The 21,114-nt window shown below is 49.1% G+C and overlaps 1 protein-coding gene across 2 annotated transcripts in view; it reads right to left on the bottom strand.

Moving 5' to 3' along the window:
• Nucleotides 1-21,114, bottom strand: part of TBCD (tubulin folding cofactor D) — a 144,049-nt gene that overhangs the window by 39,265 nt on the left and 83,670 nt on the right. For both annotated transcript variants that reach the window (XM_018065386.1, XM_018065385.1), the window contains exons 15-18: nt 15,201-15,258; nt 9,692-9,721; nt 6,706-6,791; nt 106-186 (exon numbers count right to left, since the gene is read on the bottom strand). In XM_018065386.1, the coding sequence (XP_017920875.1) occupies nt 106-186; nt 6,706-6,791; nt 9,692-9,721; nt 15,201-15,258 (255 nt within the window). The remainder of the gene's footprint in view (nt 1-105; nt 187-6,705; nt 6,792-9,691; nt 9,722-15,200; nt 15,259-21,114) is intronic.

Raw genomic sequence — 21,114 nt, forward strand, 5'->3', positions numbered from 1 at the left:
GTATTAAAGGCTTACGAGCTCAATTTAATCTCTCCCTTGGGAAATAATAAGAATTCTTATTTGACAGATAAATTAATTAGGCAAACACAAAAACACAAAACCTACCCATCCCAGTGGTTGATCTTCATGGTAACCAGGTGTTCTATCATTGGTTGTGTGTACTCAGGAAAGCCGGCAATAAACATGCTGGAAAAAACAATATTCAGAGATGGTGAGAATGTGCAGGAAAGGAACTCACACATTGCTTCTGAGAACATAAAGCAATATAACCACTTTCAAAAACTGGCAGTTTCCTATAAATCTCTCAAGTTTCCTATAAACCCCCTTTTAAGTATTTATCTAAAAGAAGTGAAGATATAAATTCACAAAAAGACTTCTAAATAAATAAAGACTTCAAGCAGCTTCATTCATCACAGCCCCAAAGAGAAAACCCCCTAAATGTCTGTCTCTAACAGGAGGACTGACAGGTCAAGTGCAGAACAGTGGTGGACTCAAGACAGCTCAGTAACCAAGAGGAACAAGCTACCAGCACACGCCCAGTAAGTGTGGCTCTCTGAAACCACCGTGCTGAGAGAAAGCAGCCAGGTCCAAGAATCTGATCTTTCTGATTCCACTTGTGCGACATTCTACAAACGGCATCAGTGAGCTACGATGATGGGCAGAGCAGCCTGGGGCCAAAGAGCTGAGCTCCTTACCTCTCAGTGGCAGTGCTGGCCACCCAAGTGTGCAGGCTGCCAGCACTCACTGAACTGTACGCTTCATATGAGGACAGCTGATGAAGCGTAATTACGCCTTAAAAATAAAAGCTACATCTGAACACACCATAGCAGAACTTCTAAAAATAATTTCCAAGTGGGACACGCCTTTCTAATTATGACTCAAAACCCAGAAGCCAAAAAAGAAGAAATTGGTACCTTCAAAATACTCAACCAAAGGAGAAGAACGCTGCTGGGAAAAACACACCATAAAACAAAAATATATCTGCAACTGCTATCACAAACAAGAGACTTCTGTAACATGGAGTATTTCTAAATCAATAATATCATCACCTAAGAGAAAAATCACCAAAGTTTATAGAAAAGATACAGCTCAAACATTCAGCCTCATTCAATGGGAAACAGAAAGAAAAGTTTTGTCCAAAGTTTTTGGCAAACTGCCAAAATCAGGGTTTTACAGCTGCCGCTGGAAGGATCTAGAAGCACCCAGAAACACTGCCAGGGACAGCATCTTGGCACAGCCTCTAGAGACAGCAAGTGGCACTGCCCAGGAAATTGAAGAAGAATACCTCTTGGTTCAGCAGTTCCACTTCTGGTTAATTCACTGAGATATAACTACACAGGTGAGAATATACACAAGAATATTCACTCCACATGGTTCATAACAGCAAAAGACAGAAGCCAATGGCCAGGAGGGGGAGATCTACAGGTCACAGTCCACATAAAAATATGGAAGGCTCTCCAAACGCAGGACGTCACAGGCAGCAAACGGCATCCAGGCTCTGCTGTGACGGCACACGCGCAGAGCTGCTCCTTACTACTGACAGCCCAACTTGGTTACTACAGGCTGACCTCGTTTTATTGCACTCCACAGACACTGCACATTCTACAAATTGAAGATACATGGCAACTCTGCATTGAACAAATCAGCATCATTTTCCAGCAGCATCTGCTCACTTTGCGTGTCACATTTTGGTAATTTTTGCAACATTTCAAACTTTTTTTTCAATATTGTTATATGTGTCATGGTGATCTGTGAACAGTGACGGCTCACGTTATGACTCGCTGAAAGCTCAGATGATGGGGTTAGCAGTGGTTGGCAATAAAGCATTTTTAAATTAAAGCATGGACTTTTTTCTTTTATAGACACCTAACTATTAACCCCTAACAGACTTGAAGATAATTCTCATATGCAGTGGGAAACCAAAAAATTCATCTGACTCACTTTAACACAATACTCGCTTTGTTTCAGCGGTCTGGCCCGGAACCCACAATATCCCCACGGTGTGCCTGTATCTGGCCAATCCTCCATGGATGAGCACTTCAGTGGCTCCAACCTTGCGCACCGTGTGCCACTGCTCAGCATGGACAGAGGGAAGTCAATACGCCCACAGCCATGAACCGAATCTCTCTAGAAGACACAGGAACTGGGGGTCAACCAGGTGCCTCAGAGGAGAGGGGAGATGCCCTCGTTTTCCCTCAACAACTCCTGCACCTTCTGAATTTTATACCATGCACATGTATTACTTACTCCAAAAAACACACTTTTATACTTAATGCCTCTAAAACACCAACTGCTTACACGTATTATCTGAACCTGCCATACCATCTACATAGCCCCACTATGGACTTGTCCATCACCAACGTGTCACACAGAGGCTGAAAAGTACAGTGGATGACACAGAAGGCCAAGAAGGGGGACAGGATTCTACCCAAACCCTGTGTGGGCACACTGCGTGGACACAGGGTGAGCACGGGTGCTAGGTGGGCATGCCTGCGCTACAAGGCATGAGCGCTGGGAGAGTCAAGTCAGGGGAAATCTGTGCTCCGGGCATGAGAGGAAGAAACGCAGAGGCTTCTCCAGCAACAAGCTAGATGGAGAGACCCTCTAAAAATGAAGAAGTCACTTAAGCGAGAGTCAGAAGGAGAAAACAGAAAACTCAGGACAGTGAAAGCTGTCAGAAATGGAGCCAAGATGTGACTCCTGGTCCCACATAACCTAGGGGGCCCTGGGCCCACCCAACAAACAGACCCAACCCAGGCCAGCAACCTGAGCTCCCAGAGAAGTGGGCAGACAAACCAGCAGCCTCGCAGGAAGAACCAGACAGGGGCTGGCCACCTGAATTCCAGTCTGAGCTTTGGCACTAACTAGCGGCTGACCTTGGAGAAGACGCACTGCTGGAACCACCAGCCCAGGCGGCGCTCAGCACTTACAGGGACTCAGGCACGAAGGCCAAGTGCAAACTATGAGGGGCACCCACCACAAGGCGAGGACTACAGGGAGGAGAGCCAATGAGGGTGCGTGACCCACTGGGGGCCAGGAGGCAGGCTGGGGCCGCAGCAGAGAAAGCATTCAGTCCTGCACTCAGACCAGTGACAGGGGTGGTCATGGAGGCTCTGCAAGTGTACAGGACAGTGAGAGCTGGGCCACGGTGACAACTGGGCAGACGCGCGGTGAACGTTGGAGGGTTGTTAGGAAGGAAGGAGTGACAGAACTAGGTCACCAACTGGACGTGCAGAATGAGAGCAGGAGGAGGTGAAGTGGGCAGCACGATGCTCACTGAGTGAGGAGGAGGGAAAAGTGCACTCAGGGTTCCCCTAGTGTGAAGCATTTACGGGACAGGAACGTGCAAAACGACCGGAAAGCGAAATAGGACAGAGTCCATCTTTAGACAGGTGCACAGTGCTGAGGTGCCAGCGATGTGTTAAGGAAACTTACAACTGCAAGAAGACACACCAACACAGTGCTCACAGCTGCTCCTCACACTACAGCAGAAAACAGCTGGGCAAAGAGAAGCACCACCAGGGCGCACACGTCCAAAGTCGAGAGCCTCAAACAGCCACCAGCTGGTGAGAGGGACAAGCCCCTGCAGTGGACCAGTACCAAGCAGCACTGACGGATGATGACACACGGTGACAGGAGCCCACATACCACGTGACTGTCCTACACGCTCTAGAAAAGGCCAGCTCCAGCGACAGAAGGCAACTCAGAGGCTGTCAGGGCCTGGGTTTGAGGGAACTTTCTGGAGTGACAGAAACATTCCCTGCGTTGACTGCAGAGGTGATTATGTATCTATTTTAAACTGGTGAATTTTACTATATGCAAATCAAATGTAATAAAATAGGAGAACAAAACTTAAGCTGATTTTTAACAAAGGGTTTCATCGTGGGAATACACAGCACGCTGTAAGGACAGGCCACAGACAAGGAGGAAACGAGCAGATCATGGGCCTGAGAGAGGATCTGCATCCAGAACACAAGAAGAAATCTCAAAGTCTCAGCAACACGAGAACCACTAGCCCAGGAGACAAGCAGGCAAAAGACTGGTCGAATACAGCCCATGGGGAGATGCTCAATGTCATTAGTCACTGGGAAAAAACAAATTAACGAGCTTCTCCTGCACATTCACTAGAATGGCTGAGGTTAAAAAACAAAAACAAAAAACTGACCAGACCAGGGTCCGGCGAGGACAGGGTAAAACGAGGTAGTCACTGTGGAAAACCATCTGGCAGCTTCTTAAAAAATCAGTGTCCAGCCACTCCACTCCCAGCGTTTAACCAGATAAAGGAAAGCACCTCCCCACAGATATATACGCACTCGAAGATGATCGAAGCCCCCACCTGGAACTCTGAGATCCACTTCACAGATGGACAGACGTGGTTCATCACGTGAAGGAACGAGGAAGGCATGGGCACAGGAAGGACACATCCGAGGAGGCAGGCGGAGCGCAGGTGGCCGGAACAGCGCCCAGAGTCCACACCGCATGGCTCCAGCCACCGAGCGACCCAGGGGGACGGGAACAGACCGGTGCCTGGAGGAGTGCCTACATGCGTGCTCAGTACTGTCTGACTCTTTTAGACCCCACCGAATTCTAGGCTGCCAGGCTTCTCTGCCCGTGGGATTGAATGCGTCGCCATTTCCCACTCCAGGGACCTTTCAGACCCAGGGACTGAACCCGCGTCTCGTGGCTCCTGCACCAGCGGGCAGATTCTCTGCCACTGGAGGAGGGGCACCCGGAGCTCCTGTGGAGCCAGGTCTCTCGCTATCTGTGTTCTGGTGGCAGAGATCTGTGCCCGTCAACACTGATCGGAATCTACACGTTAAACACAAGCGATCTTCCGTGTGTCACCAGTACTGTGACAAAGCTCTGAGTCAGTCTCCCCACCCGATGGTCCTCGTCCACAAGTTTCAAGTCTGCATCAGACACTCCCATCTCCAGGAGAACCATCCACACATCAGCCCATACATCCACTCAAGATGTGCCATGAGCCCCTCATGTTGGGTGAAGCTGAACTTCCCCAAAACCCAAGGCATTTTCTCCCTCACTGGTGCACCCAACACCCCAACTCTCCTGGTGACCCAACTCCTGCACCCCAGCCGTCTCCTGACCATGTCCCCCCACCTCAGGAGGGGCCCTGACCTTCCCCTGACCGTCCCCCACCTTGTGAGGGGCCCTGTCTCCTTGCTTCCAGTTACCAAAACGTAACTACAGTGATATGCTCAAAATGTAGATTTGACCATCAAACCTGGTTCCTTGACCTCAAGACAACTCAAGGACCACTGCGGCTCAGAAGCCCCACCCCGCCCGGCTGGGCCCTGCTCTCTGGACTCTCTTCTGCAGGGCTGTCCCCCCAGCCCCACCAGGCTCCTTTGGCATAGGACCCTGGGTGTCAGCCCTGCCTTGGGGCAAGAGGAGAGCTTCCCCCAAAGCGCCCTATGGTAATGGTGCAGCCACAGCCCCCGGGTCCATGACGGCTGGACCCATCTGCACAAACTGCCTCTTGTCCAGGCAAGTGTGCAGAACCCTCTGTAAAAAAAGACAGACCCCAAGCCAACCCATCTATGAAAAGCAGACCAACTAAGAGACCTCAGCCACAAGAAAAGCATGCCAAGGCCAAATGTTGCAAGTTTTCAGCCAGGAAAGTTGGGCAAAGGTGGGAGATTCTCCATATATAATACATGTTCAAAGATTAACAATCAAAGAAAACAGAATTAAAACAGGAAAGAACTGAGAAGGCAAAGAAGGCCATTAAATGCTGAGGAAAGGTGGAAAGGATGCTAAAAATACAGAGTCTGTTTGGGCAAAGATTGTTTCTGGGAAAGAGGCCAAATACATCTTTTTTAAAAAAAATCTGTCCATGCTGGTTATGGAGAAATGTAGTTTCTGCACGGTTTGCACAGCAGGGGTGTTGGGGAATCTATCCTTCAGACACATAACGGGTGACACTTTAAAAAGGCATTGGTGTGCTTCCTCTCCCAGTTTAAGGCAAATAAGTCACTTCATGAAATCATGCCCATCCAGTACTAGGGTTGCAATGGGTTAATTAACTAAGACACTGAACTCACTGCCCCACGACTTATGTATTTAAATTATGTAAGCTTTGATGCGATTTCTGCAAAACTGCAGTTAGGGACATTAAATATTTAATCCTTGACCTGATTTCTCAAATACCTCTGTTTTACTCAGAGAAGCTAGAGATAACTTCCACTTGGGAAACACTGCCTCACTGAAACGATAAAGGAACAGTCACTTTCAATCTGAGGGTTCATTCTGAGAAGCTCCCCAGAGGAGCAGCGGCCACACAGAAAGCAAACACAGCTTTGGCTCGTGGCGACTCCCTGTAGAGGACCGTGCTCTCAGTGGGATGATGGCCTAAGAGGAGAATCGCCACCACAGCAGTGCTCCTCAAACCGTGAGCACCTCTAAAAGGAGAGCACCCCTTCCCCAGCCCCGCCCCGCCGACGTGCTACTGTCCTCCTCTGGACTCTCTCGTATTTTGTCAAGTTTTATGTAAACGGACTCATGCACTAGGCACTCTGTCCCATCAGTGAGAAAGAAACCTTTCAAAACAGTTTTCCATTACTTTTTCAATCTTTTCACACAGAAATTTACTTGCAGCAGATCTTCCAGGCTCAAGAGACCAAACGGTGGAAACTGATCTGTGATTCAAAGAAAACACTGTATTTTACAATGACTATTAAAACTTACCTTATAACCAGGAAACAGTTAGATCTGTTACCAACAGCAAAGTAGTCAGCTGTGGTCAAAATATCGATCCCATGAGGGAAAGTACCCTAAAAAAAAGTGGCAGGGGCAGGGAGAGACAAAAATTATTTCAATGAATAAAAAAGGCATTTTCAAAGTCTGATAACCATATGCACATGAGTTAGGTTTATAAACAAACTGAGAAGTGCTGGGGAACGTAGACTTGGTTACTAAACTGACAGCAAAAACTACCTGCCTTAACCAAGCTCACCCAAGGACTTTCAAGTCAAGGACTACTGACTGCCTCTCCGAGGCTGGACGCTGCTTTAAAATTATCTGAAGCACTTAAAAAAATTTTTTCCCTAACAATTCTAGCATTTCAACTTTGAAATAATGTAAGAGCCCTTTCTTTAAACCACACACCACAAAAAGACATCAAATTTCAGCAGAACTCAAGTTCAGATTTCATTCAACCAGTGCCCCTCCAGCCAGGACTCCAGAACCCCTGAGGGGGGCCAGCACCTGCCTGGGTTGTGAATCCTGGACAGGAGCCCACCCCCCCACAGCTGGTGGGAGAATGAAGACAAAAACTGGGAGGTCACGTCTGGGGGCCCGACAACTGACAACCAGGACCAGACTCTGAAACAGACGGTTGGGGGAGGTCAGGGACACTGGCCACACCCAGGGACACGTTCCCAGCCTAGGCCCAGACCCCACCCCAAAGTCTGCAAGTTACTAATGATACCACTCTCTGGTGACAATACTTGAAAATCTGAAAACGAGACAATACGTTCTCTAAAAGGACACAAATGACAACCTTGCAACCAAGGAGGGACTGCGGTGCTGCCACTAACCACGAGAGGACCTGGGGAGGCCTGGGCCCCTGGCACCCTTCCTCACTCTGAGCAAGCCCTACACACGGGGACCCACGGACCGCTGATCTTCCACTCTCTCTCTGAGGGAGCCCCACACATGAAGAACTGAACTTGAAATCTGACTCCAAATTGTCAATGGACCCTGGCAAGTTTGTCACAGACACGACCTCAGGATCAGAGGTTTGGTTCTCGAGTGAACCTAAAAGTCAATCCATCTCCCTACATAGCTCAGTGCAGGGGAGGGCCCCCAACACCCCATGGGCAACCGCGCACCGGGCTGACTCCTGCTGGGCCCCAGGCCACCCACACCAGCCTGAGGCCGAGTTAGAGAGAGGCCACTGCAGCTGCAGGAGGCGGCGGCGCCCTCTGCTCCACTGCGCAAGCCTGCCGGCCCGGCCAACGCTGAGACGCCTCCCGACGCCCCAGGGCCTCCTCGGGCCAGCCCCCCTCCAGAGGCTGGCAGCTGCTGAGTGACCAGCTTTCTTTCTTCTAAGTTCTTGGGGTTCCAGGCAGGCAGGACTAGGTGACACTCAAGTACACTGGGTCTCAGTCGCCTCACAGCAATGGAAGAAAGGCTGAGCCCTTACTAGGTTCTTTCCTCTGAAAAACACCCCCGAAGGATGAGGTGGCACCTCAGCAATCTCAATGCAGCACAAATTCAAGTCTAAGCTGTGTGATTTGGTTCCCTCTACCTTTGGCAATGACTATGGAATTCAAGTCTTCGTTTGAACCCACCTTGGCATCAGTTTAGCCTTAACACTGCAATCAGAACTGGACAGCTCACCCCAAGGCCCTGACCCCTCCACGTGCAGGGCCACAGTTCACAATACAGGCTACAGAACTCCCAGCTAATCCACCCTCCTCACTGCCCCTTGGCGGTTCTACGACCTTCGATGGGAGGTGAGCAGGTCGGCCGCCTTCACAGACCTGGTCGAGCCTGAAGACCCACTGATTCCTTTCCCAGCTCCACCCTAAGGGCTGGGGGACCCCTCCAACACCCGGGCCACATGGATGGAAGCACCTTCATGCCCAGTACCCCATGCTTCCAGGAGACCCTCCCACTGTGTACCAAGGTCAACCCTGTGGAAGCTGCAGCATCAGCCCTCTCACCCTGGTCCCTCCCTGTCGGCCCAGGAAAGGCGAGTCAACCCAGAGACCGTGGGCCCAGTGCTGCGAACACAGGCTCTGGTTCAGCTGCAAGGCCGACCCTGCTGTGAGAACCCTGACGGACTCGGCATCACCCAAGGCAAGAGTTCTGCACACACAGTTTCTCCCAGATGTCCAGGCAGGAGTCTTAGAATCCTGTATTCATCCAAGTCTTCCCTCTAGAGGACAACCACCTCTCTCACCTACCGCCACTCCTGCCCTCCCACCTGCCAAGCAGCCACTCTGCGTGGGCTCCCCTCAGTCCTGCAGTCTGAACTGTGCCCCTCAAGACCCCAAGGCCCATCAATGCTTGTCCCCAGTATTCTCACACCTCCAACTCACTCACCTCCAGCCCAGACCCCTCTCCTGGCGCCCTTCTCAACAGAGCTCAGCTTGGTATCTCCGCTAAGAAGACCTCTCCCCCATCTGCCACCAGATAGGCCACAGGTCCCAGGGCGGTCATCGTCACATACAGTATGAATGACTTGGGGATAAACGCCACACTCCCAGCCCAGGCTGACCGGTGCTAAGAGATTCAGGGTCTGGGGCAGGATGCTGCGTCAGGAGGGGCCGTGGGGCACTGGCATGAGGAAGCTGGCTCCTTCCACGAAGGGGATAGGCAGGGGTCATGTCTCTGCCCCTGCCCAGCCAAGCTCCTCTGCCCAAACCCCTCCAGCGCCCAGGGGCAACTGCTGACATCAGAAGGGTCTCTGCAATGCATGAGGCAGGGATTTCTGACGTTTGTGAAAATTACACATTCCAGTTTCCTGTAAGACAGCTACTAATTGTTTGAAACTTGTGTCAACACTCACCTGAGCTGAATTATGAGTGAACCTGTGACCAGAAGTCACCCTGTGAAGTACTAGCTTATTTCAGGTCAATTCTTTACCCGTGTCGGCAGCTCTACTATTTTTACTTCTACATCTACAGGAAGTTTTAGGAATGAAGATATTTAAAAGCAACCATACCTGTCGTCCCACATTCTCCTGGAAAGCAGCCTAAGGAAAAGAAACACAAACAGAGTGGTGACTTAGGTGTGCACTCGCTGGCCATTGGTGATGGACGCGCAGCAAAGCCGGTGCAGAACAAATGAGCCACGACCTCATTTTTTTTAAAATAAAGGTCTCATTGTTGGCCACTCAGAGCCTCAGGGGTGGTTTTATCTTTCTCTTTTTACATCCTGGTATGCTCTCAAACCACAGGCTAAGAATTCAAGTTTATAAAATCTGCTAAGCGGCCGATGCTGACTTCTCACACCAAAGCCTGAGCAAGGCCCTAGATACAGAAACAGGAATAAAGCCAAGTCTGTTAGGTGAACTAAAGGCCTAAAGCCCAAGTCATCTCACTGGGGATCTGTGATGACAGCACATAGGGGGCGACACTGCGTGCCTGGCCTCCCCACGCCGCCTTACCCAGGACGACAGTGGACACGCTCCACGTCCCGCTCTCAGGCCCCGAGCGGGGCTGTTCAGAAGGTCCAGACCTTCACTTAGGATGAGGTGTCCTCAGATGGACCTTCTTGTTTCCTGTTCAGTCGCTCAGTCGTGTCCGACTCTGTGACCCCCTGACTGTGATCCCCACACCAGGCTTCCCTGTCCTTCAGGGACCTTCTCGCCACCAGCTATCAAGTGCACACAATGCAACCTCATCGCCACGCGCCATCCACCAGAGATAGGTCAAAGGGCAGAGGTCAGGTGGCCAGTGGCTTCAGGGAGCTCCTGGGAGGCACAAATCTGCTTACAGACACAGGCTGAATGCCTGGAGCAGGAGCATCTTGGGAATGAGGTCATAACCTCCAGGACTTTCATCTCACACACACCATCACCATCCCCTGGGAGTGCTGGGAGGAGCTCGCCTAGCCGTGCACAAGGAATCAAGACAGCAGAACACAAAGACCCCCACATAATGCTTAAATGGGCGCCCAGCACCCCCTGCAGGCGACAGAGGACGGCAAAGGACTTGGCTGTCTCCAAGACCAAGTGTGCGGTGGCCTCAGGGAGGCACAGCCAGAATCGCCCTTCCCTAAGGGCACTCGGGCAGCTTTCACACTGGGAGCAGGGAGACTGGACTTCTGCTATGTACTCTTTTTCAGCTTTTGCAATAAATTCATTAAAGAAAATAAAAAACAAAAATGAAACCAACCAAAAGGCAATGAAGAAAAGATACAATGTCAATTTATGTAACATGCAATATTTAGGAACACATTTACTATACTGGTGACATCGTTTAAAAGATAAAACACAACATTTATAGGAGAAAGCACAAGGCCTAAAATGGTGACACAATTTGGCAGGGGGGGGCGGGGGTGGGGAGTCGAGGAGAGAATGAGAGGACTCGCTCTATCCAGTGTTAGGGTTACTATGGAGTCGTGGTAACACAGACAGACAGACAGACAGAGATCAATGGGACAGAACAGGGAAAACCTTTAGGATCAAGAGCTAGGCAATGAATTCTCAGATTCTCAGACTTGACACCAGAAACATGATCCATAAAAGAAAACAGTAGTGAGTTGGATCTCATCAAAATTAAAAGACTCTTGTTGTGAAAGACTTGTAAAGAGGATGAACAGAAACCAACAAACTGGTAAGAAGAACATGCAAACCACTTGCCCAAGAAAAAAGGACTCGTATCTGGAATACAGAGACTCCCAAATTCAACAATAAAAACAAACAACCCAATAAAAAAGGGAGGCAAAAGACTTTGTTGGAGCTGAAGGCAGCCCACCCAGGCCATATATTCTTATTCCGAATTAAAGTTACTTGACAAATGGCCAGTTGGGGGGATGGTATTTAAAACACCCCGACTCTGAAAGCAAGAATAAATGTCTCAGGTGAGGGTACATTCCCCATTTCAGGAGGCAAGAAAGCATCCTCATCACCAGTTATAGAAATAAATCTTGTCACTCCTTCACCAGCCCCTTCTGTTAAATCTTCACAGATAGCTGTTTCTTTGTCCAAAAAGGATATATAAGCAGCCTGCTTTGGTCACTTTAGGGGGCCCATTTTATGAGACCGCCGTCTGTACTAACTAACTTGTTTTTTTCCCCTGTTAATCTGTCCTGTGTGACTTTAATCACTAGACCCACCAAATGAACACAAGGAGCATCGGTGGTTAAATATCGCAAACCAGCGTTTCACCGAAGAGGACACAGGTGGTAAATATCACATGAAAGACGCTCAGCATCACTGGCATCACCGTGAGAGAAACCCAAGTCAAAGCCAGGGTGAGCTATCGCCGCGTATCTAAGCAGCATCGCTAACACAAAGATAATGGCACCACCAGATGCTGGGGAGGCTGTAGGAAAACTGATCACTGACAGACGACGGAGGGCAGGTTGACAGCGGTGCAGCCCCTCTGGAAAACAGCAAGGCCCTTCCACACAGATCTAAACGTGCAACTACCATATGTCCCCCAAATCCTATTCTTGGCATTTATCCCAGAGAAATAGAAATTGTTTTCACACAAAAACCTGTACATGAATGGTCACAGCAGCTTAATTCTTAATGAACAGTTCCAAAGCAGAAACAACCCAGAGGCCCAATAGCAGATGTGCACAGCCGGACAGGGGACGCGACTCAGCCAGGGATGGGCCGGAAGCAGGGGCTGCCAGTACTGCCAAGGCCAGGCTGGACTCTGGGAATCGTGCTGCAGGAAAGGTAGTCCTAAAGGTCACACTGTATGTTCTTGTTCAGTCGCTTAGCCACATCTGACTCTTTGCAAGCCCATGGACTGCAGCATGCCAGGCTTCCCTGTCCTTCACCAACTCCCAGAGTTTACTCAACCTCATGTCCATTGAGTCAGTGATGTCATCCAACCATTTCATCCTCTGTCGTCCCCTTCTCCTCCCCCCTTCAATCTTTCCCAGCATCAGGGTCTTTTCCAATAAGTTGGTTCTTCGCATCAGGTGGCCAAAGGACTGGAGTTTCAGCTTCTGCATCAGTCCTTCCAATGAATATTCAGAACTGATTTCCTTTAGGATGGACTAGTTGGATCTCCTTGCAGTCCAAGGGACTCTCAAGAGTCTTCTCCAACACCACAGTTCAAAAGCATCAATTCTTCAGTGCTCAGCTTTCTCTATAGTCCAACTCTCACATCCATACATGACTACTGGAAAAACATAGCTTTGACTAGACGGACCTTTGTTGGCAAAGTAATGTCTCTGCTTTTGAATATGCTGTCTAGGTTGCTCATAACTTTTCTTCCAAGGAGTAACCGTCTTTTAATTTCATGACTGCAGTCACCATCTGCAGTGATTTTAGAGCCCAAAACAATAAAGTCTGACACTGTTTCCACTGTTTCCCCATCTATTTCCCCTGAGGTGATAGGACCAGATGCCATGATCTTCGTTTTCTGAATGTTGAGCTTTAAGCCAACTTTTTCACTCTCCTCTTCCACTTTCATCAAGAGGCTCTTTAGTTCTTCTTCGCTTTCTGCCATAAGGGTGGAGTCATCTGCATGTCTGAGGTTATTGATATTTCTCCCGGCAATCTTGATTCCAGCTTGTGCTTCATCCAATCCAACATTTCTCATGATGTACTCCGTATATAAGTTAAATAAACAGGCTGTCAATATACAGCCTTGACGTACTCCTTTTCCTATTTGGAACCAGTCTGTTGTTCCATGTCCAGTTCTAACTGTTGCTTCCTGACCTGTATACAGATTTCTCAAGAGGCAGATAAGGTGGTCTGGTATTCCCATCTCTTGAAGAATTTTCCACAATTTGTTGTGATCCACACAGTCAAAGGCTTTGGTATAGTCAATAAAGCAGAAGTGTATGTTTTTCTGGAACTCTCTTGCTTTTTCAATGACCCAGATAACCACAATGGTGTGATCACTCACCTAGAGCCAGACATCCTGGAATGTGAAGTCAAGTGGGCCTTGGGAAGCATCACTATGAACAAAACTAGTGGAGGTGATGGAATTCCAGTTGAGCTATTTCAAATCCTGAAAGATGATGCTATGAAAGTGCCACATTCAATATGCCAGCAAATTTGGAAAACTCAGCAGTGGCCACAGGACTGGAAAAGGGCAGTTTTCGTTCCAATCCCAAAGAAAGGCAATGCCAAAGACTGCTCAAACTACTGCACAACTGCACTCATCTCACACGCTAGCAAAATAATGCTCAGAATTCTCCAAGCCAGGCTTCAGCAGCGCGTGAACCGTGAACTTCCAGATGTTCAAGCTGGATTAGAAAAGGCAGAAGAACCAGAGATCAAATTGCCAACATCCACTGAATCATCAAAAAAGCATCCAAACAACAAGAGCGCCAAGACGGCAGCTCAGCACGCTCATAGCGCCCCCTACGCCTTGGCGCCAGAGGAGAAGGCCCCAGGTCACTGGGTGTGGTGTCCCGTGGACCGCACAGAAGCAGCACAAACCGGAATCCAAGAGGGCCAAATACATCGTCACAAGGAAGCAGCTTTGTGATAAGAGAAATTTTATCCCCGACAATTAGGTACTGGAGCCCTACCTTTTCAAATGAGCTTCAAACAGAAGCACCTTTCACTGCGATAGACATGCGCCACTAAGTAAGGAGGGGTCACTTAGGTGGTGTATAATGCAAAGAACTTCCACTAATTTTAAAGGATTTTAATTGTAACTTGAAAAAGATAAAAAAAAAATTCTGTTCTTCTATTCCACCTCTTCCTTAGGATATCATAAAAGCATCAGTGCTTTGATTTTATTACTGCTTCCCAAAATTAGTTCTCAGGTTCCAATAAACAGAAAGAAAATATAAAAGGCAATTTCTTTAAGGCCTCGCAGCACAGCTTGCGAAGATATTGGGGATCGAACCCAGGCCCCCTACAGTGGAAGCCGAGTCCCAACCACTGGACCACCAGGGAACTCCCCAACAAGCAACACAGATTTAACAAGAGTCTTACTGTATTTCAAGGAGTCTTACAATTACTGCCTGGGGGAAAATATCAAGGCACAAATGTGAAGATTTCTCAAGGAATCATTAGGTTTCCTACTGATGCTCAAGACAAAAGAAGAGAAACTGCAGGACACAGAAAAGGTCTTGGGCTTTCCTGGAAAACTTTTGCTTGAAACACAAAGTTTCAAGGAACCCACGTACTTCAGAGAACAGAGAGCAGGCAGGCCATGGGGAGCTCTGTGACCTGACGCCCCAACATCTGAGGACAGAGATCGCAATTCCACATCACCCACAAGTAGAGGGCACACCTGCAACAATGATCCCGGGCCCCACCCTCACTCAGACGGCAGCACCCACTCCACACTCGCCCCTCCGGGACCCCCTTGCATCTCCACCTGGAGGCCGGCAACCCATCGTGACCCGCCCGCCACAGGCTACAGCCCACTTCCCCGCTGGGACCCAGAGGGAGTGGGAGCCACCCTCCCCCTGCCCCTGGGCCTCGCTCCTGCTTCCCAAGCCGATGACAACAGCCTCTCGGGGGAGGTGGTCACGGGTAAGAGCCACCCACACCCTCAAGAAAAGGCCCAAACAGGACAACTTACAGAGGCTGCTCTCCTGCAGTTTACATCTCGGTCGAAAACAGTGGCAATCACCAGCGCGCTGTGAGGAAGAGACGAGGAGGTTCATGAAAGGGACTCTCCACAGACCCCGGGGCGCTGACCCCACAGTCTCCCTCCTCCACGTGCCCGTGAGCCTGCCCATGGCTCGGGGCCTCAGTGGCAGATATGCTCATAGGGCAGCGGGGGTGGCCAACCCCAACTCCACCAGAGCCAGCGGGCTCACAGGGAGGGTGGCCTCGTGCACAGGCCTTGTAGGGCAGGACGAGGACAGCAGTATTGGGGGCAGGACCACAGGTACAAACAGAGAAACAAGGGGGCCCAGGAGGCCAGCAAGAGCAGCGATGAGCCCTGCACCTCCCCAGAAATGGCAGCCAAGCGGAGAGCTGCTCTGAGAGGCCTATTCCCCAAGTCAAACTCTGACCACGGCTGGCAAGAAGGAAGCCCCCCTGGGCTCAGACTGTCCACCAGCTTCACTGAAGCCTTCCTTCGCTACATCGTCACCCTCAACCATCAGGGACACATCAGGAAGAGCTCAAGCGCCTACTGGGATTCGGCAACAACAGAAAGGAAACTGGGGCAGAGCGCTGTTACTGATGTGACCTGTGAACTGGCATCTCCCATCAGCCCCCAGAGGAAACGCTTGAAAAGGGGTCATTTCAGACACACGGAGATCTCCTGAAAGAGATGCTGCCCTCCTATCTGACAGCCATTCTGTTTGGTAATGAAATTGGGGGACCCAACTCTACGAATCTGTCAACAGCTGTTCATGACGGGTGAATTTCCTGAACACAAATTAAAAAGTATAGGCAGCAGGGCCCCTGGGACAGTGGGAATGTGCCTGTGTTAGCCAGGGGCACCCCACTCCATGGACGGGGAGGACACAGAGGAGCACTCTCCCCTGGAGCAGTTGTGTTTCTCACAGGGAGAGTTAGCAGTGTTGAAACCACTGCACACAGACGCTGGGGAGGGAGCCGGGATGAAGAAGTACTGCGCACAGGAGGGAGGTCAGGGGACCGGGCAGGCCTGGGCTGGAATCGCAGGTGTCCACGCAGTTGGCCAGGCTGGAGGTACAAAGGGTAGTGTAGGAGTGGGTGTGGGCGTGGAACCCAAGTCTTGGATTCTAAACACCATTCTCCACTAAGAGGAACAAGGACTCCTGGAGGTGGCTGACTCTAAGGCTGGGGCAAGGAAAAAAGAAAAGCCTGGGGCATCTTGTTGTGCTAGAAATTGAGAAACCATTAGGAAAAAGCAAAAAGGCACAGAAGCCAACCTGAAATTGCTCCCAATAACTAAACGCACTGCAATCTGCCAACAAAATAACCAACAGTGCTAGAAGATAAGCCGCGGTCCACACTGATGTAAGTCGACAAAGGAGCAGAAAGCAGAGGGACCCGATTTCCTATGAAACCACCCCCATCGCTGCTGGCCTGGCACAGTAGCTGATGGGCACTGAGTGTGAACACTGGACAGTTATTACAGAGTCTCAAAGCACCCCCAAAATGCCTTATCGTTTTTTAAACATTAATTTCATAGATTTCAACCGGGGGCGGTGAGTTTGGGACACACCCCAAATCCAACACCAAGATGGCACATCACCAAACAGCAGCTGCGGTTTAATCACTGCTGCTAAGTCGCTTCAGTCGTGTCCGACTCTGTGCAACCCATAGATGGCAGCCCACCAGGCTCCCCCGTCCCTGGGACTCTCCAGGCAGGAACACTGGAGTGGGTTGCCACTTTCTTCTCCAATGCATGAAAGTGAAAAGTGAAAGGGAAGTCGCTCAGTCATGTCTGACTCTGTGCGACCCCACAGACAGCAGCCCACCAGGCTCCCCCGTCCCTGGGACTCTCCAGGCAGGAACACTGGAGTGGGCGCCATCGCCTTCTCCAGGTTTAATCCCTGGCCCCACACGATGCTCATTCCTTGGTCTCCTTTGTGAGAAGTCAACATTCAGGGAAGCTGATGAAGGGCTTTTATGGGAACTGCTATTATTTTTGCTATTCTTCTTTAGGTCTAAAGTTAGTTCAAACTTAAAAGTTTTTTTAGATTTTTTAAAAAAATCTAAAGATTTTTAAAGATCCAGTATTAGTATTTGGGGTCCTTTCACTAGTTGAAGCTGAAATTAATTTCAGCAAAACTCTTATTCAAGGGAAGAACCTTTTCCTTTAATAAAGGCAAGAGAGAGCGGTTTCCTTTTCCTCTCTCAACTCTTTACTATATTATAAACTATAGCCAAGATGAGATTAAAAAAAAAAAAAACTAGTCTTAACACTAAAGGAAATTCATTGACTTAAGCGGGACCATTTTAAGATTAATTGATTCCATTTCAACATCTAAATGCTTTTGTTAACAAAATCTCAGAAATCATTAAACTGACCAAGACATGTAATTCTGTGATCTTTCAATAACCAAAAATTATAAAACTACCGGCTTTTTTCTTTTCTGAAGTATAGCTGACTTACAATGTTGTGTTAGTTTTGGGTGCACAGCGAAGTAACTCAGCTATACCCAGGTGTGTACCCCCTCTCTTTTCAGATTCTTTTCTCTTACAGGTTATTCTAACATACCGAGTATGATCCCCTGTGCTATATAGGAGGTCCTGCCGTAACTGGTTTGTAACTGGTAAGCATAATGCCAACTGCAGCAACAGGGACCTGGAGATTACCAATGAAGTTAGGCAAAGGCAAATATCACATGATATCACTTACACAGAGGGAAGAAAAATGGTACTAAGGGTGAGAAGCGTGGCAAGAGCAACGTGGAAACTTGCATCACCATTTGTAAAACCGAGAGCCAACGAGAATTTGCTGTATGTCTCAGGAAACTCAAACAGGGGCTCTGTATCAACCTAGAGGGGTGGGATGGGGAGGGAGATGGGAGGGAGGTTCAAAAGGGAGGGGATACACGTGTACCTATGGCTGATTCATGTTGAGCTTTGACAGAAAACAACAAAATTCTGTAAAGCTGTTATCCTTCAATTAAAAAATAAGTAAGTTTTTTTTTTTTAAATGGTACTAATAAACTTATACAAAACAGAAACAGACCCACAGACATATAAAACAAACTTACAGTTACCAAAGGGGAAAGGTGGCGAGGGATAATTTAGGAGTGAGATTAACATAGACACGTGACTGTTCTTAGTGAAAACATATTTGATGTTTTACTCTAAATATACTCTCATCATCAATGGAATTTTAAGTATTATATTTACATATGAGTAAGTGCTAATGCTAAGTCATTTCAGTTGTGCCTGACTCTTTGTGACCCCATGGACGGTAGCCTGCCAGGCTCCTCTGTCCATGGGATTTTCCAGGTAAAGAAACCAGAGTGGGTTGCCATTTCCTCCTCCAGGGGACCTTCCCAACCCAGGGATCAAACTCGCGTCTCCAGCATCTCTTGCATTGACAGCCAGGTTCTTTACTACTAGCGCCACCTCCATAAGATCATACGTATTCTAGGAAAAGATACTAACCAAGAATTTCCGCTTTCCTTTAATGTCTGACATAAGAAATATGTGGGCATATTTTCACTGACTCTGGGTCCAGCCAACACTCCCAGAAGTTCACATTACACACTGAATTCTTGAAATTTCCTGTCAATCTATTTGTCCTAAATTACAATTTTTAAACTATTGGACACTTACTAATAAAGAGAAAATGGAAAAAAACAGAGAAGAAACTTAGAATCACCTGCCAATCTATAGTTCACCATAACCCCTGCAAGGTCACTGCTAAGTTATACACCAAACCCCTCCGACCCCCAGACCCCCACCCCCAGCTGTGGACATGCTGGCCCTGCCCAGGACACACTGAGTCCAGTTTCAACCTTGGTGCAGCCAAGACCACTGAGCCAAGTCCAAGCTCCCCTCTGCGCCACCTGCTGCGCCATGCAGGTCAGCCTGGGGGGGCCTGCCCTGTGGTGCCAAACAGAGACAGTTGGGCTTTAAGACTGTATGTTTACGTTGTAATCAAGCCAGACAGTAATGAACTCCTGTGTTGAAGGGCCCTTCCCAGCTTCATCACGTGTGGATTACCTCCTTCCAGCCACAGGCAAGGGGCTCTATCTACTTCACTCTCTTTGCACACGCTCCCCATGGTTACCTGGTAGTTGCGAGGGGTGCAGCAGGGGCTGTCCAGATCGAGCTCAGGCATTTACTGCAGGTGATCCCGTTTACACTCATCTGCAGACACCTCTCTGTGTTTGCCCTCAGGTGGGTCTGTGGGCACCCTCCCGCCCCTCGCGGTAAGGCCCAGCCCAATTGGCTCAGTTCCTGCGGTCACTAGCCACACAGCAGTCACTCCTGGAGAGACTGTGTGTCATGGGAACTCCAGCAGAAAGACCCCTGAATGGCAAGCAGCGGTCTACCTCTGGGTGCAAGGCCCCTGTTCCTTCACGGTGAGCATACCCTGGCCTTGTGGTCACAGGAGCAGACCCCCACAGCTCAGGAGGGCCCCGGGGCCAGGCCACCGACGCAGACAAGCAGGGTGAGGCTTGCCCAAAGACCAGTTACCAAAGGGCCGGCATTGGCTACAGCCTGAGAACCTGACCCTGGGGTACTACAGATGGGCCCACAAACCTCCATCAGGCTGCTTCTGCATTTGTGAGTAAATGGCTTGAAATATTTACTGCTTTATCCACATTCTACCAGCCTTCACAGATCACAGTAGGACAAACATAACGAAACCACTCAAAAAGCACAGCTTTTAAGTACAGACTCAATTCAACAAGTCCACTGTGTATACCTCTGTGAATGTAACAGGGTTTTAATACTGTTCTGCTGTGGACTAAATTTTGAAAATTGTTCTGATTTCACACTTTCAAAACAAAACTGGCTTATCTGGAAATACTAGCATGTTTCAAATGACAGTACTCGTGACAACACTGGTCACATTTAAACATGCGAGATCCCCCCAGACCCCCACGTCCCGTGGGCTGTGAAGCTTTCCTCAGCAAAACGGGGCACAGCATGACTCTGCGCTCTCTTTACCCACTTCTGAGAGGGGTGCAGGGGCCAGGCTGCAGCCGGCCCAGGACCATTCTGAGCACACGGCAGCCACTGGGCCTGGAACGTTCTCGGTATCTTCACCTGTTTGCTTTCACTGGGAGAGTTCAGGTGATACTTCACCAGGATTTCCCAACACAGAAGGATGGTCTGTGTCAAACAGAGAGGGATTTTCTTTCTTGTCCGAGTCAGGAGAGCTGCATGCCCAGACCTGCTCCAAGTTCCAGGCACCTGGCTTTTAGCAGGTACAGCAAAGAGCAGATCTTACCCCAAACTCAATTTTTGTTCGTTCGTGTCATATTTTTGTGGCAATAAAAAACAAAACATCCCTTTTCCCTTGAGTAACAGTAACCTTGTCATTTCAAAATATCAAAATGTCATTTCAAAATATGCTTTTCAAAATATCAAGATGGATGATTTCTTACCCATCCATGCTTAAAAGCTACAAGTCACACTATTTGGGGAATAAACTGCAAGACCCGCCTGTGGCTAAATTTTTCCCTACATCAGAAGAATTAAAGCTCAGGAGCCAGCTGACATGACGGTGAAACACAAGACATCTGCAAAGTGCTTTCAATCACAGCAGAGCTAAAATGGAGGCCGAGGGGAGACCTAACAGGCGGACGGGTGGGAACACTCTGGTCAGTAACCGCCACTTAATTTTTCTCAAGAAACAAAAAAGGTTATCTTCCCCCTGGAAGTCTGCCATCAAGAAACGCTGAGTGGGAACAAGACGTAGCTTTGAGCAACGCTTGCCATTTCCTGATTTTTCAGGACAAGCTTGCCCTCGAGGAAGAGATCTGGGAGCCAATCCCCAGGCGCTGCCCACGCTGCCCTGCTTGCCCAGCTTGCTCCGCGAGGCTGAGCCGGGCACTGCCCCTAGCACGGGAGGGGCC

This window comes from Capra hircus, chromosome 19, assembly GCF_001704415.2.
Source record: "Capra hircus breed San Clemente chromosome 19, ASM170441v1, whole genome shotgun sequence".
In the NCBI taxonomy this organism is placed as follows: Eukaryota; Metazoa; Chordata; class Mammalia; order Artiodactyla; family Bovidae; genus Capra; species Capra hircus.